This window comes from Vespula pensylvanica, chromosome 16, assembly GCF_014466175.1.
Source record: "Vespula pensylvanica isolate Volc-1 chromosome 16, ASM1446617v1, whole genome shotgun sequence".
Taxonomy (NCBI): domain Eukaryota; kingdom Metazoa; phylum Arthropoda; class Insecta; order Hymenoptera; family Vespidae; genus Vespula; species Vespula pensylvanica.
The window spans coordinates 1,327,050-1,343,323 of record NC_057700.1 but is presented as its reverse complement, the minus strand read 5'-3'; the positions used below and the strand labels follow the sequence as shown (position 1 = coordinate 1,343,323).

Here is a 16,274-nt window from a genome sequence, read left to right as displayed (position 1 = left end):
ATTATACATATAATTATGAAACGCAAGTATTACCGGGCGAATGGCTGCATATTTTAATTTTTTTCCATAATTTCTTTTCTGTATAATTTCAATTAGACGTTAAATTTTGTTTTGTTAATCATATTTCTGCAGATAAATAAATTGAATGTATTATTGTTCTAAAGTTATTTCTTCAAAAAATACATTGAAGCACTAATTTCTTTGTTATTTCTATTTGTTCTTATTTATTATCATTATCGCAAAAATATTATATTATATAAGTAGATTTGTGTCATTTACTTTTTGATTATTAAAGTACGTAATACAATTATTTAAATTAAGTTATTTGTACAGTAGGAGTATAATGATTATATTTTTCCAATGTTATACTTCTAATTTATATTTTATCTATACCTATCGCGAAGTTACACGTACTACGAGCGAAGTTTGAACAATCTCAATGTATACGTAGTAATGATATATCGTCTTTATCGATGGATAACTTGTTTTCATTATCGATAATGTAGGAATTCGTTTTTATCTTTTGATTTCTATAATATCGACAGAAGCGTCGATAACAGTATTTACGCATTTATGGAATCCCATAACAGAAGAGATATCTGGTAGGTTGTATTCTGATCGCATGTATTTAGAAATTATTAAGATAAAAATTTAATAATTTTGACGATGGAAGAACATGTGAAGCCTCTGCTGCAAGAAAATGCAAATTCAGAACTAATAGGCATACTGGTTGCAGTTTTAGCAATAGTAATAACTTTAGGTAATTAGAAATAGGTTAACCTATCCATATGCTTTACACAGAATATAATTTATATTTATATATTCTCTTTTCTTTTATATAAAAATATCACAAGAATAATTTTGTACATGTTGTTATATTTAACTTTATTGTGTGTAGATATGTACACTTGTCCAATTTGTTTTGTATTTCAATTTATTTTGTCAACTTAATGGTTGTCGTGATTCTTTTAAAACATGTCCATTCTATAGAAAATTATTTATATCATAAATGTTTAATTTTAATAACTTAAATTATTTAAGATAGGTCCTGTTAAAGTAATACTTGAATACTTTTAAAATATATTTTAACATAAAGAAAAAATATATTATTATAATTATATATAAGATACTATTCTTGAATGTATAATAATATAATAGATACATCTTAAGTATAATTTCACTAAATAACTAAATGTGATTGTATTTTTCCTTTTTAATTTAATTTTAATTTAATTTTATTTTTATTTAATTTTTAATATAGTAATTTCATTTATTCCTTATTTAATTTTGTCTAATGATCAAGCTTATATATTTTTAAATTTTATCAAAAGTAATATAAATCTATCTTTATCAATAGTACTATTTACTATATGGCGGAGACGAAAATCTGTTGGTCAGAATATTATATTAACTGGGCTTAGTGACGCTGGAAAAACGTTGATATATGCACGTTTGCTTTGTTCCAAATTCGTTCAAACTCATACATCTGTTAAGGAAAATATAGGAGATATAAATATCAATAATGTAAGTACACATACTTTTCATATATTTGATACTAGGATATATAAATTAAAAAACAGTTTCAAACTTAAAAATTAATAACCTTTACAAATATTTGGTTCAGAATACCTTAAGGATTGTGGATATACCTGGAGATGAGCGTTTACGTTACAAATTTTTTGATAAATATAAAATATCTGCAAAAGGAATTATTTTTGTCATTGATTCAGTTACGTTCCAAAAAAATATTAAGGACGTGGCCGAGTAAGTATCAAGAATACATTTGTACATCTGAATATTTCAAAGATGAATTAACATAAATAGTTCACAGAACAATCTATAAATCATGTTTTTTTATAGGTACTTATACAATTTATTGTCAGATATAGATGGGCACAAAAAATTGCCAATATTAATATTGTGCAATAAACAAGATCAAACAATGGCTAAAGGTTGTTCCGTGATAAAATCATTACTGGAAAAAGAATTAAATCTTTTAAGACTAACTAAAACTAATCAACTGGAAGCTACAGATGCAACATCCTCAAGTGTCTTTCTTGGGAAATCTAACAAAGATTTCGAGTTCGATCATCTCAATTCAAAAGTAGAATTTGCAGAATCAAGTGCCTTTACCAAAGATCTTGAAACACCTGCTCATATAGAAGCATTAGATGCATGGTTACAGAATGTTATGTGAATATGTACTATTTTTTAATATATAAATTATTTGTAACTGCTTCTTTTTATTAATTTGTAATGCATATCAAACATTTTTTTATTCATAGAAACCGATTCTATATTTAATTAATTCATTATCCATACTTTATGACAATAATCCATTATAGAAATAACAAATAAAACTGTTAATTGTCGTGGTATATATGTAGTATATGGTAACATATATTTCTTTTTTAGAAAAATAAATAAAAAATTGAAATGATATAAAAAAATTGTTGATAAAACAAGTTAATGTGATTCAAAGACTTTAAATAAAAAGATAATAAAGCATTTACAACTGAATAAGAACTTTGAGCCATTCAAATACTTTCTGATCTATCACGAAAGATCAAGTGACTTTGAAAATGATAAAAGTCTGTAAAAATTATATAAGAATGATGAAAGATCTAAATTCATAAATATTCATTTTATTCTACATTGTACAATTGATTTATTTGTGCTCTAAAAATGTAATATTATATCTTATGTATAAAATAAAATACTAATATATGTAACATAATACTGAAATTATGTACTCAGTAATAAAAAAAAATTAAATATACTATAATTCTTCGAGATTACATTTCAATATATAAAATTGACGAGCAATATAAAAATATATTGTCCTGTAAGAAATATTTGAAAGTACCCTTTTTTATCCTCGCACTTAATACGGTACTGTATTTACTTAGATAACGGGTAGAAGACAAAAACATTCCAATAACCTTGAATGTACAAATTATTTTAGTTATTATGATGAGAAGATAACAAGAATAATGACTAAAGTAATAATGAGAGAACTGTGGAACAGTATAATATATTCATTCGACTAGGACGTTTCATTTTTGTAAAATTTCTAAAGTTCGCTCTCATTATCGATTGAAACGTTAAGTTACCAGAATATTTGTCAGTATATACGTAAAAGCGTTATTGTTTAAGCGTTAAAAGAAACAATATAAACCATGTCGAGTATGCCCCATAATGTTAATATAGGAGGTATATTTAGTAATATATATAAATTATTTAGAATTACTATAGTTTTTAATTACGATATTTCCGATTAAATCGTATATTTTTATCATCAATAATTGGCAAATTTTTTTAGATAATTTTATATATTAATAATTTAATAAAAATTATTCATTATTTCATTGTTATAATAAATGTTTTAGATATGCGAATAAAATACAAGGATAGAAATGAAACCTTTATAGAAGAAAATTTGATAAGCAAAGAACCAATGGGACAGTTTAAAACATGGTTTAATGAAGCATGCGAATCACCACATATTCTTGAACCAAATGCAGTATTTCTTGGAACAGCAACTAAGTAGTTTAACTTTTAGATATATAAAACTTTAATAATGCAGCATATAATAAATTATTCGTTATTTCAGAGATGGCTTACCATCTGTAAGAACAGTATTATTAAAAAGTTTTGATTTGGAAGGTTTTAAATTTTATACAAATTATAACAGCAGAAAGGGTAAAGAATTAGTGAGTTTACATGCTTCTATTATCTTCTGTTATTATAATTAAAATTGAGACAATTAAAATTGTATTAAATTGATACTTAGGAACAAAATCCCAATGCTGCAATGACTTTCTACTGGGAACCATTACACCGAGCTGTATGATACACAGTAAATACATTTGTGATTTAACATTATTGATTTATATACCAAATATTACAGGTACGTATAGAGGGAACTGTTGAAAAAACCTCAGCTAAAGATTCCGATGAATATTTTAATAGTCGGCCATTTCCAAGTCGGATAGGATCTATGTCTAGCAAACAAAGTACTGTCATTGCTAACAGGCATACTCTTATTGTGAAAGAAAGGGAATTACTTGCTCAATATACAGAAGAGAACATTAAAAGACCAGATTGGTGGTAATACATTAACAAATTTCCTCAATTAATTTCCTGTATAATCGTATATGATCAAATAATCGATTTTTTATCGATCTTATCTAGGGGTGGTTACATAGTTAAACCAAAATCGATTGAGTTTTGGCAAGGACAAAGTGATCGTTTGCACGATAGAATTCGTTTCAGACGACCAATATCCGGAGAAAAAATTGATAACATTTTTGTTCATAAAGGAGAGAATGGATGGGTATATGAAAGATTATCACCTTAATAATTAGAACATGTTATTGCAGCTTGTCTCAATTTTTCTTCCAATGCTTTCAATTTTATTAGATTGAATTTACATTTCTTTTATTTCCAAGACAGCTTTAATATCTCCCTTTGTAGACCTGAAATATAGAATTATATTACATATTATACTATATTATTTATAAAAAGAGAAAAAGTTATAACTATTAGTAAAAAAGGTTATTATAACTGTTAGTAAAAAATATATTTTTAACAATTAACAAAAACCTTTTGAATTTCTCCAGACCACTTCAGCATCAAACATTTTATCTTCCTTTACAATAGCTTCAAATTGGCGCATTCCTCCTCCTACACCAAAGTAATAGGTCTTTGCAGCTATGAGTCTAAAGGAATCACTTAGTTGAAATCGATTATTTGAAACTTATTGAAATCATAAAATATAGTTCTTACCCAATGCCATGTGGTTTCAATTTCTTCTTAAATACTTCATATAATTTTTTATGATTTTCACTATTATAAATAGTTTCACTGGTAAAAATGAAGTCATATTTTTTATGATCCCCATTTTTAATATTTTTTTCAAAAAGCATCGTAAATGATGCCCAATCTCCACAATAAAATTCACACTTTTCCAATGTTTTTTGCTTGTCTTTAAAATTTAAAAAAACATTTGGTATAGTGACGGATGAAATTACTTCTGCATTCTGTAAAATTTTCATTATAATTTTCATGCTATATATATTACTTCAAATATTTTATATCATAACAAAAAAAAAAGAGAAATAATAAAATATACAAACATAATCCTGAAAATGAACAAAGGAACCTTTTAGAAGTGCTATTAACCCAATAATTCCAACACCACAGCCTAAATCTAGCACCAGCTTAGTTTCAAGTTTTATATTCTCTTGAATTATATATTCAAGTAAATCGTAAGTACATTCCCATATCTTCAAGCCACCTTGATTTGAAGTTTGCAATAATTATTTACGATAAGTATTATATAATTTTTTAAAATTATAATTGAATTATATATACCTTCATATTTTGCAGGTATAAGATCGGAATGTTGTGATTCTGCTTCGATTATATTTACAGAATTATTTCCTATTAAGTTGCATAGTACTTTGTCAGAACGAATTAACTTGAATTTAATTTCATCGAATATTTTAGTTTCTAAATATTCATCGGATTCATAATTTCGATCGTAATCAGACGGTGTTACTTCTATTCTAGACGCATTTATCCAATTAAGAACGGATTTTTCTTTATTACTACTGTTTTCTACAAGATATAATATATTAAAGAAATTTAAATTATAGCGCCAATAAAAATGGTGGCGATAATTGAAATAGTATTATAACCTCAAACATGATATTAAACTTATATATTTTTTAATAAATATTATAAAGTGAAGTCGATACCTTCAGCATCATTTGTCTCAGAGAATCCAAATTTGAACATCTTATCTCTTTTATTATTATTTACTCATAAATCTTGATAAAAAAGTATTTTTATATATTGTAAAGTACTTTTATACATACTATAAAGTTAAATAATTACAGATAATTCTCAATATTTCTTTGCTACTATTTTTACAAATTATGACAATATAAATCTTATATATTAATGAGAATTAATATAATATCATTTAATATCATTTATATCGATAGTTTATTATTAATGTTTTGTGAAGTTAGTTTGAAAGAATATGACCAATCACAGCATGATGCACGTTTAGATTGTGAAAATTATATTCATGAAAACGATATTTTCGATATATCGAAAGTTATCAAACAGAATATAACCCATTGTAACACTTCTGACATCACTCATTTACGACAATTTAGGTTTACTTAAAGTGTTAAAATCATAAGCATTTAATAAAAAAAGTAACATTTGTTTTAAACTAATGTGTTATAAAAAATGTCAAGCACAATTAACAGTATAATAACTAATAGAGATCGAGATTGTTTGGCTTGCCGAATTGTTAGTGGTGGTGGTCTGATTGGATCAGGTCTTTACGTTTTCTATCATTCGAAGAAATTACAAAAACCTAAAGGAAAAACAGTGATGTATACAATCACAAGTGGTATATTACATTAATTATAAAATTAACATTTTCTTTTTTGCAAGTTTTATATTATTTATCAATTTTTACGTATATTTTAATTATCGTAAATTTGAGGTTATCTTATTACTAGCTCGTTTTACTTTCAGCACTGGTTTTACTGGGGACTGCTAGAATAATGGATCTACCACCGTTTCGAAATCAATTTAATCATAGATAACGCATAAATACTTAGATATAATAAGAATATATGAGAAAAAACATATTAAAATTATGAACAGATTATAACAATATTGTTCATGTAATAATACTTCATAAAAAATTGTAATTAATTAAAAACAAAAATTGTAATACAATCAAAAATAAAGATCAATCGAGGTAACATTGTTATGTAACAATGAAAATGAATAAAAAAAATATTCAATTATTTCCTTCAACCAGTCGAATTTTATTGTTGTCAACATAGGGATGATACATCAATGTGCAATAGTCTTATATAGTGCTTTATTTAGTCGAGAAGAAAATTAAATAAACACAGTTACGAAACCATCAATTTTAATGTCATGGGAGAATATACCATTTGATTTAGTAGAAGGATTTTTTTTTAAGTTTTGTTATTTTTTTGAATAATTTGTCTTTGATAACATTATTTGTATAAAACTTTTCTAATGGAACGGGACAATTACAATGATTTTTATCATGACTTCTTTTCTGGAGTTCTTTCACACAACACACGATTGAAAAAAAACTTTGCTTATGACCAGATTTGTATCTCTGATCATTTCAAAGAATTGGAATGAATACTGACAAGTTCGCTAAATTATTATACCCCTATACCATTCAATCCTATAATTGAGACGTGTTGTAACACTTTTAAAGGAACTAAGTGAGAAAAAATGCTGAAATTATCATAAAGTAGATTGGGAGATTTGAGTGTTTACAATTTTTATAAAAAGAATAATATCAGGCATTTTCTTTTCATATTATCAAATATCTTACTAGTGAAAAATTCAGAAAGATATTATTAATTAATATAAAATTCCTAAATGAATAGTTTATTAATAATATATAATAATATTTTATCTCCTAAGCCTGATATTATCTTTAAATACTATGCAACTCTCTTTTCTCTTTTTAACACAAATTCCTTAAATATATATTTTATACACGTCTCAACTTTCATGAGAGAAAAAGAGAAACAGAAAATACAATGAGCAACGATACATTATCGTAAAAAATAAAATTTACTTTAAGTTTTTTTTTCTCTTTCTTCCTATCAATCACAGATATGTACAGATACTTTCTGTACGTAAAAAATAAAAATAACGAAATGTTCATCGTAAGAACCATAAAACAAAGAAAAATGTTTGGCCAGATAAACAATAATAAATGTTCCGTACACTCTCTGGTATTAACATAGAATGAACTTTCTAATGACAAAAATTAGGGTTTAATCGTACGTAAAACTAGATGTTTCGAAAGTCGATCGTTCAATACCATGTAAGAAAATAGATTTGTCCAATCAACTATTATAATTATTTCTTGAGCTGTCAAAACGTTTGTGTGTTCCAGAGAATGTGTTTTCCCTTCCACGGGCTGCATATCCCCAACGATCTAAAATAATTTATTTCATATTTTATTATTTGTTTCAAAAATATTTTATTGATTATATTAACCATATTCTGTTATAAGACTCACTACGATTGTAACCGCCACCACCAGTTCTCGTTGCTAATTCTGCCAATTTCGGATTGATGACTTGATTAGCCTCTTGAAGTACATTAATCAGATCTTTAGCTTGTCTGCTATTTTGTGGAGTAAAGAATGCGTAGCTCGTTCCTGTGCTTTGCGAACGACCTGTTCTTCCAATTCTGTGTATGTAGTCTTCAGACGATGACGGATAATCGAAGTTGATCACATACTTTACATCGTCAACATCTAAAGAAAAATAATCATTATAAAGAAGGTAAAAACAATTGATGCGCATCATTGTTTTTCTTCTTTTAATTATATGACTCTAACAAGTTTTTCTTTTTATATTCCTGGCTTTTCATTTATCAAGATTGTTGTATGAAATAATAATATGTAGAAATACAAATGTGAAAGCTACAAAAAATGTAGCATTTACTTCTGTCATTAGATCTCTAATTTTTTTGTATCTTGCATTACAGCTTATATTATTTGTTCCTTACACACATATATATATATATACATATATACACGCACATATATATATATATATATACATATTCTTGTATACATATGCAGCTAAACACCTATAATCATTCGTTAAAATGAAATGGAATTTCTCTGTGTAAAACAGTAACCAAAATAAAGTTTACTACGTTATCCAAATATGAAACATTTAAATATGCTTTCTAAATCAATAATTCCACGCAACACAGTAAAGATAATTCCAATAGCAATTGAAAATAATAATTTTATGAAGTATTTATATATAAAAAATTGATATATCAAAATTGATACAAAGAAAATATAGGTAATATGAAAAAAAATTAGTACAAATCATATTGTTGTCTCCGGAATTATTGTCATAATGTGGAAGAATACGAATTAGCTTAGTTTATAAATTACGCATGAATGCGTACTTTATAACGCTTAAGTTTGCTGCATTATAATAAATACAAACCCAGTTACTGCTGAACATTGCATTCCGTATGACTGCATACAAAGCGCCCCAGGGGGTGTGTAGTCTTGAATGCAAGTTCAGATCACAGAGTGTTGTGTCCTAAGCATCACCTTCGAGTAGCGATAGTAGCAAAATCAATAGATTGTTGTCTCTGACACCGGCTGAGCATTGGCTATGAAGTGTGATGGTTGTACCAAAATGGAAACCAGCGTTTTATCTCACAACCAACCAGCGCGATAACGCCCGCGCACCACTATACTTCTGTGGTACACAGGCTGTACACAGAGGCACATTAAGTACAAGTATTTTATATGCAAAATTGCGCACGTACTATGAGTGAGCCATGTTTTTTCTTTATGGAACGAGATCGTTTTCATCGCACACTCAACGTATTCTGTGCACCATGTGCCTCTGAAACAAAAGACAACCAGACTGATTAACATAAATTAAAAGATGCCCACACTTATCACTAAAACCATTTTTTTTGTTTGTTTCTTTTTTTCTTTTCTTTATTATTTATCTTTTCTTTTTTCTTTTTTTTTTTTCTTTCTTTCTTTCTTTCTTTTTCTTTCTTTGTCGCATTAAAATTGTTCTCAAGTCTTCGACACAAGCCCATCATATCCTCGTCTTAGCTCTCAGAACTAATACAATGGGAATAGATTGCATTAGCAAATATTCGACAGCTATGCTGGTGGAAGCACATTTTACTTTATGTGCAAATTAGAAATAAAAGTAATTAATATTTAAAATTTTCAAATGTCAATCGTCAAATAGCATTACGATAAACATAATAACTGAGATAACTTATAAATAAATTATAATATTACACGAGAGTAATAAATTAAAAAAAATTCTTTTGTAAGATGCTTTACACGTACATTATTTTCCAAACAACTATTTTAGTTATATAACAATTTCTTTTCTTTTCTTTTTTTTTTCTCCATTAAAATCACACAAAGGATTAGTTTATATTCTAATAGTGAAATTGCAATCTACTAATCCCATACATCTTTATGAATAAAATGTAGACATAATTGGTATAATTGCACCTACAAAATTGATGAAAAAATATTATAATTTGTACATATAAAATTAAATTATAAATTTCAATGTACAAATATTGAATTGAAAAACAGTAAAGCTGTATGTACGTGTGTCGATTGGGAATATATTAATAACATAGTGAGTTTCATGTATAGGATGTAAAGAATATCGTCAGCTTATATACTTATTTTTACTAGTATATAAATATAGACAAATTATATTACATAAACGATTTAAAACTCACTATGTACACAAGGTAGGTCATCTGAAGTGTAAGAAATCAATTTCTTCAAAATTATCGAGCGTAGCGATTTCACTCCTTTCTCATAATTATTCTTTTTTAGGAAATATTAAGGTCGGATTAATGAAACAGAAGACTAATATTTCCGGAAGGAAAAAAAAATGATTTTGAGAAAGACATATTTGCTATTAAAACATTAAAAAGAAGTCAAGCATTACTAGTATGAACAGTTTTGAAGAAACTAGTTGATTATACTTGAAATGTCCTATCCTATACATGTGTTTATTTAAAAGCATTATATTGCATCTACTTAGAAAAAGTAAAGAGAAATATAAGCTAAAAATATTATTAAAAAATACCAGCTAACTAATGCCTTCTATTTTTCGGTTTTTAAAAGCTTATGTAAAGTTTGAGAATATATCATAATTGTACTTTACACAATGTGTATCTTCTGAAAATACCACAGTTAATAGCAGGATCTATATTTCCTATCTTATAAATATATAAAAAAAATACTTTGTCATTATCTAACATTAACTCTAAATTTTTATCAAATACTCTCAAAAATATTAATGTTTATAACTTTTCTATAAAGCTTTTTTTTTTTTTGTTGAAAATATGATCCTACTGTTGATAAGCAGCATTCTCAGATTATGTCAAACATATTGATTACATTGTCTTGTAATTAAAGTACTATGAACATATGCGCACCTACGAATATATAATGTTGTTTATATTAATAATTATTTCACTTTATCCATTGAACAGTGAGGCATCACTTCATATAACCAGTCTGTGCTACATCGCCACCTCCCTCTGTCTATCCTCTACTATTCACGGAATGATTGAATAGTTATAAAAACTTGTTTTTTTTTTTCTTTCTTTTTTTAAACAGCAAAAAATTTTTTCAGAAAAAAAGAAAAACTACAAGAAGGATATCACTTACCCAATCCACGTGCAGCAACATCCGTTGCTACAAGAATAGAACCTTTCTTGTTTCTGAATTCTGTAAAATTATACATTATGTTGTACACATTGTTACATAAAAAATTGAAGTGATATATACAAAAAAGCATACCTCTAAGAACATAATCTCTTTCTTGTTGTGACTTATCACCATGCATGCATACTGCAGGCCAACCATATCTCCTAATATTTCTTGTGATATTTTCAACTTTCTTTTTTGTCTCTACAAAAATGATGGTCTTTCCACCATCATCATTTACATTACCAATTTCTTGGAGTAGAGTTCCCAATCTAAAATTTGTTCAAGCATTTTAATAAAATTAATATTTTTTTGTTTACCTATTGATATAAATATATATTATTCATAAAATAAAATCTGTGGAGGTCAGTTCTTCTTAGAGGTCAAATGGTATGAATGCAATCAAAGAATTTCATTACCATCACCAATATCATCATATCACAGGTTTTTTTTCCTCTTGAGAAAAGAAAGAACCTTCAGGAAATTATGAATTACTCACTTTGTTTCTTTTTCATGTTCTTGACATACATCAACTATTTGAAGGATGTTGTGATTTGCAGCCAAAGTTAATGATCCAATATTTAATTGAGTGTAATCAGTGAGATATTCTTCTGCAAGATTTCTTACTTCTTTTGGCCAAGTAGCTGACCACATGAGAACTTGTCTATCTGGTCTGATCTGTTCTATGATTTTTCTAATTTGAGGTTCAAATCCCATATCCAACATACGATCGGCTTCGTCCAATACCAAATATGTACATCTTCGTAAATTTGTCGTACCACGTTCTAAGAAATCTATAAGACGTCCAGGTGTCGCAATACAAATTTCTACTCCACGTTCAAGATCACGTGCTTGACTGCCTTTTGGGGCACCACCAAAAATGCAAGTATTCCTTACATAAGATAATGAACCAAAATCATTGACAACGCTTTGTATTTGTTGAGCAAGTTCACGAGTTGGTGCTAAAACAAGAGCAATGGGTCCATCTCCTCTATTTAAAGGTTGTTGACTGTTGATGTGTACAATAGCAGGTAATATATAGCCTAATGTCTTTCCAGATCCAGTTTGTGCTATACCAACCATATTTAGGCCAGACATAGCAATCGGCCAGCCTTGAGCTTGTATAGCAGTTGGTTCTGTAAATCCTTGCTTTCTAATAGCCTGCATTACATAGTCTGGAAAATTTCCTTCTTCAAAAAATTGAATTGGATTAGGTATTTTTTCTCCTTTGAGAGTGATTTTGTTTTCTTCTCTAAACAAATCGACTTCACGAGGATGACGTGATTGTACATTTGGATGTGGTATATAAAAATCTTTTTTAAAAGGTTTTAAGTTTTCATAATCCCAATTTGGTTTCCTCAGATTGGTTCCAGCTACATTAGCATTACGTGGTCCACGTCCAGCAATACCGCTTCCACTATTTCCTCCCGTATTTCCATTACGACTTCCAAAACGACTATTTGATCCTCCACTTCCATATCCATTCCGTTGACCTACTCCTCCACGATGACTCACACCATTACTGCGATAACCACCAGACATAGATCCATAAGTCCTAAAAAATAAAATTAATTTAATATTTAATTGAAATAAGTTATTCCAGAGAAATAAAAATATTATAAGAAGAAAACCCAAATTTACTAGTAAATTATATAATTGTAGTGAACATAGAGAAACGGTTCCAGACTTTAATGTGTGGACTCCGAAGGCATTCATTCACATTTTACTCTTCCTCTTACAAGCATTCATGCTCCATCGAAATACAAAATGGAGGCATGCCAAAATAAGAGGTTTATAAAATTATTTCGTTTTTATATTTTATCCCTATATTAAAATTAAATCTTATACTTCACAATTATATGTAGAACTCGAAAACTGTTACATAAAAATATTGAGAAAAAAAAAAAAAAAAGAGAAAAAAATATTTTACATACTTAAAATTTTGCCATTAAGCCATTTCTAACAATCGATTTTATTCGTTATATATACAATATTTATATAAATATAAGGATTAGTAGAATACTAACCCAAGTTTTATTAATCCGAGTATAGTGCTCCTTGATCGTATCCTTAAACGAAGATATTTTGAATAGATAAAAAATAAATCCAAATTTAAAAGTAAATAAATCAACACCATTTTGAAAACGCTAAAATGTCTTCCAGACAATTTTTTTCATCATATCGGCGAGCAAAATGGATACTTCCATTATGGACGACGGTTCGATAATTTCGCGCATTGCAAATATAGCTGATGCGCATAATGGAAAATTCCAGAAAATCACACGACATTAGAAGGTTTCTATGAATCACTGCATAATTTACTAAATTACATTTTTTAATAACGAAAAAATCCCAACACCAAACATACTGAAGTAATTTAATGAAATTTTACTTACATGTTTAATAGATTGATATAATGCTTCAATCCCCGAAATGTGTGATTTCTCTAAAGATTTTTCTTTCGTTGAAAAGCGGTAAAGATTTCTATAAATAAATAATGAAAATGTAATGATTTGTTAAAACGTAGAAGAAATATGATTATAAGAGGGTAAAAATATAAAAGAATAAAAGTAAAATAAAAGAAAAAAAAATTGCAATAATAGAGAATGCAAACTTACCCGTACCGCTACCAGGGACAGAAAGAACGACCCAGGCAGATGCCGGATATGAGTCACCTATGATTCTACTTCCTAAAGATAGTAGAGGGGGTAACAAGAACTGCGCAGAACTTCAAAATGCATCTTTAGCGCATACTTTCCTTATATTGATTTCTTTTACGTCTTATGTATTAACAAAAATTCGTGACTAGTACATTTTATAAATCTATAATTACATTAAAGCTACATTACGTATAAAAAAACAAGTATGAAATGTCAATTAAAAATTGCAAATTTATATACAGTTTATATAATAAATACTTTAAGGTACAACGATTATCCATATTTGCTACCAATCAAAACAATCTATCATAGTCTCATCTTTCTGATTGGTCTACACATTTTATATACACGTGACTAACTTATGGGACGTAACAAAATTGTATACACGCGTGTGTGAGCTATTGCAAATTACGTTAATTGTTTTACAAAGTAAAAAAATAGCACAGTAAATGGTTGGTATAATATTTGATTGTAAAGTTTTTTTTATTAATTTATTTATATATCTACTACCATCAAAACAATAAATAAAATATCAAGTCTTGAGAATATTGTTGCTGATCAGTGCGTTGTTACAGTGTGGTAATAGTAATGTTTCATTTATATTTTATCGTATAACGATATTTTTTCAAATCAATAATCATATATTTTTTAAAACTAATAAGGCTTGTTCATAGAAAGTAAAATGCAAAGCTGTTGTTAATGCAGCTTTTAATTGGCTTGGTAATAAACCTTTAAACAAGCCTTTTATACCCTCGTCTCTTATTGTTACTCTTAAACAATCTATCAAACCTTTGCATTTAAAAAATTTACCAAATTCTTTTCTACCATATTCAAAACCTTGTATTTGCAGTCTTTTTCGTGCTAAATCCATTGGATATATAAAAGTTTTTGCCATCAAGCCAGCTATACTACCTGATATCATAGAATTGTAAAAATTGATATCAGTTTCTTTAAAATATTTTTTATAAATATCTGTAAGATATCTATAAAATAAAAATTGTAAACCAGTATGTGGAGCAATTTGTAATAAAGTTGGTGACAATCCAGCAAAAAAGACCTTTGGTGTTTCTTGATGCAGAATTGTACTGTAAATAAGATATTAAAAGGTATTAAATTAAAGCAAATAGATTATGTATATAATTTGTTCTAATTACAATAAATGTTCTTTTATTAAACTTACCTACATGAGTGTAATATACCATTATATACTTTACAATTATAAGATTGAGCTATTAATCTTGTTCTAATTGTATCAAAAGGGAAAGATATAATGGTAGCAATACTTCCAGCACTTGCGCCAGCCACAAAATTTGTCAAATATTTTCGTTCGTTTAAATATGAGTATTTATCAGAAAATGCGATAATTACATTGTAAGAATAAAACTATAATAACATCATTTTTTTTCAATTATAATTTTTAGTTATATTTTATCATATTTAATATTATATTTTACCTGTCCTGTTCCATAAACTATAGATAATAATTGAGCAGGAACATGTCCTTTCCATAATGCAAGTATTCCTTCTTCTTTTAATATCAACCAAAATGCTTGAAAAAAGGATTGATATTTACTTGTATGGTATCGTGTTATAGGTTCTACTTGTAACTATAAAAAAAATGTAAAATATAAATAATTTAATGATCTTATGAAATAAAATATATACATGTATAATATTTACATATCATAATATTATAATCTTTATATTACCTGAAATCTTATCTTCACAACATCCAAGGGTTGGCAAGTGAAACGTGTAAGAAATCCACTAATAGCTCCCGCAATTGCATGATTTGCATTATTTTTTTTATCCATTGATAATATACCCATTAAATGTTTGTTATATAATGGTCATGATTCTTAATCTAATTTCTTCTATCTATTGAAAATTTAAGAATGAATTTTTCTATCTTAGAGAATAATACTTTTTAATAATACTTTTAAATAAACTACAATACTTACAATTTATAAAAGTTACTGTAATTTTAGATAATAAAAATAAAAAAAGAGGATATTTTATTAATATATTACAGTATTTTCATATTTATTATCATCAATTAAATAGATGCATTTCCAATTAATATCGAAATATTTTTAAATATTATTTCAAACTAATAGTACTTGTTCTTGTTATGTGTATTATTCATATTCTCTTTTTCTTATGTGATCACAACGAGACACTCTGTATAACATAACCTAATTGTGGAATGCATCCACATTGATTGGCAATTCCATTGTTATACCGGTGGTCCCACTACGAACGAAATAGATGTTGTAAAATCTTCG

The 16,274-nt window shown here is 27.2% G+C and overlaps 5 protein-coding genes across 15 annotated transcripts; 2 read left to right on the top strand and 3 right to left on the bottom strand.

The window, feature by feature from the left end:
• The first annotated feature begins 572 nt into the window (after window positions 1-572).
• On the top strand, window positions 573-2,233 carry LOC122634831 (signal recognition particle receptor subunit beta). Its single transcript, XM_043824173.1, has 4 exons — window positions 573-760; window positions 1,358-1,524; window positions 1,625-1,764; window positions 1,861-2,233. The coding sequence occupies exons 1-4, from the start codon at window positions 667-669 to the stop codon at window positions 2,195-2,197; spliced, it is 738 nt and encodes a 245-aa protein (XP_043680108.1). The 5' UTR covers window positions 573-666; the 3' UTR covers window positions 2,198-2,233.
• A 655-nt stretch (window positions 2,234-2,888) lies between these two features.
• On the top strand, window positions 2,889-4,381 carry LOC122634832 (pyridoxine/pyridoxamine 5'-phosphate oxidase-like). Its single transcript, XM_043824174.1, has 6 exons — window positions 2,889-3,213; window positions 3,390-3,546; window positions 3,614-3,713; window positions 3,794-3,847; window positions 3,911-4,110; window positions 4,195-4,381. The coding sequence occupies exons 1-6, from the start codon at window positions 3,180-3,182 to the stop codon at window positions 4,358-4,360; spliced, it is 711 nt and encodes a 236-aa protein (XP_043680109.1). The 5' UTR covers window positions 2,889-3,179; the 3' UTR covers window positions 4,361-4,381.
• On the bottom strand, window positions 4,377-5,888 carry LOC122634830 (histidine protein methyltransferase 1 homolog). The gene is made up of 6 exons (XM_043824172.1): window positions 5,763-5,888; window positions 5,377-5,622; window positions 5,139-5,299; window positions 4,789-5,042; window positions 4,606-4,721; window positions 4,377-4,478 (listed from the first exon to the last, which is right to left on the bottom strand). Exons 1-6 carry the CDS (start codon window positions 5,800-5,802, stop codon window positions 4,441-4,443), a joined length of 855 nt encoding a protein of 284 aa, XP_043680107.1. The 5' UTR covers window positions 5,803-5,888; the 3' UTR covers window positions 4,377-4,440.
• Window positions 5,889-7,634: 1,746 nt separating this feature from the next.
• On the bottom strand, window positions 7,635-14,011 carry LOC122635003 (ATP-dependent RNA helicase p62-like). Of its 10 annotated transcripts, none has more exons than XR_006328531.1 (9): window positions 13,948-14,003; window positions 13,726-13,813; window positions 13,357-13,398; window positions 11,829-12,884; window positions 11,423-11,601; window positions 11,291-11,350; window positions 11,056-11,174; window positions 9,060-9,700; window positions 8,159-8,347 (listed from the first exon to the last, which is right to left on the bottom strand). XR_006328531.1 is itself a non-coding variant. In XM_043824685.1 (8 exons), coding segments are annotated over exons 2-8 (1,671 nt in total). In that variant the 5' UTR covers window positions 13,728-13,813; window positions 13,948-13,992; the 3' UTR covers window positions 7,635-7,931. The 10 variants fall into 10 exon arrangements, 4 of the variants coding, with proteins under 4 accessions (XP_043680620.1, XP_043680621.1, XP_043680623.1 ...); XR_006328532.1 differs by having other exon boundaries at window positions 9,060-9,470; XR_006328533.1 differs by having other exon boundaries at window positions 11,056-11,171.
• A 186-nt stretch (window positions 14,012-14,197) lies between these two features.
• On the bottom strand, window positions 14,198-16,008 carry LOC122635004 (mitochondrial thiamine pyrophosphate carrier-like). 2 transcript variants are annotated; one of them, XM_043824690.1, is made up of 5 exons: window positions 15,951-16,008; window positions 15,699-15,867; window positions 15,444-15,596; window positions 15,170-15,372; window positions 14,198-15,074 (listed from the first exon to the last, which is right to left on the bottom strand). In XM_043824690.1, the coding sequence occupies exons 2-5, from the start codon at window positions 15,816-15,818 to the stop codon at window positions 14,627-14,629; spliced, it is 924 nt and encodes a 307-aa protein (XP_043680625.1). In that variant the 5' UTR covers window positions 15,819-15,867; window positions 15,951-16,008; the 3' UTR covers window positions 14,198-14,626. The 2 variants fall into 2 exon arrangements, with proteins under 2 accessions (XP_043680625.1, XP_043680626.1); XM_043824691.1 differs by having other exon boundaries at window positions 15,699-15,898; window positions 15,951-16,006.
• Between the last annotated feature and the right edge of the window lie 266 nt (window positions 16,009-16,274).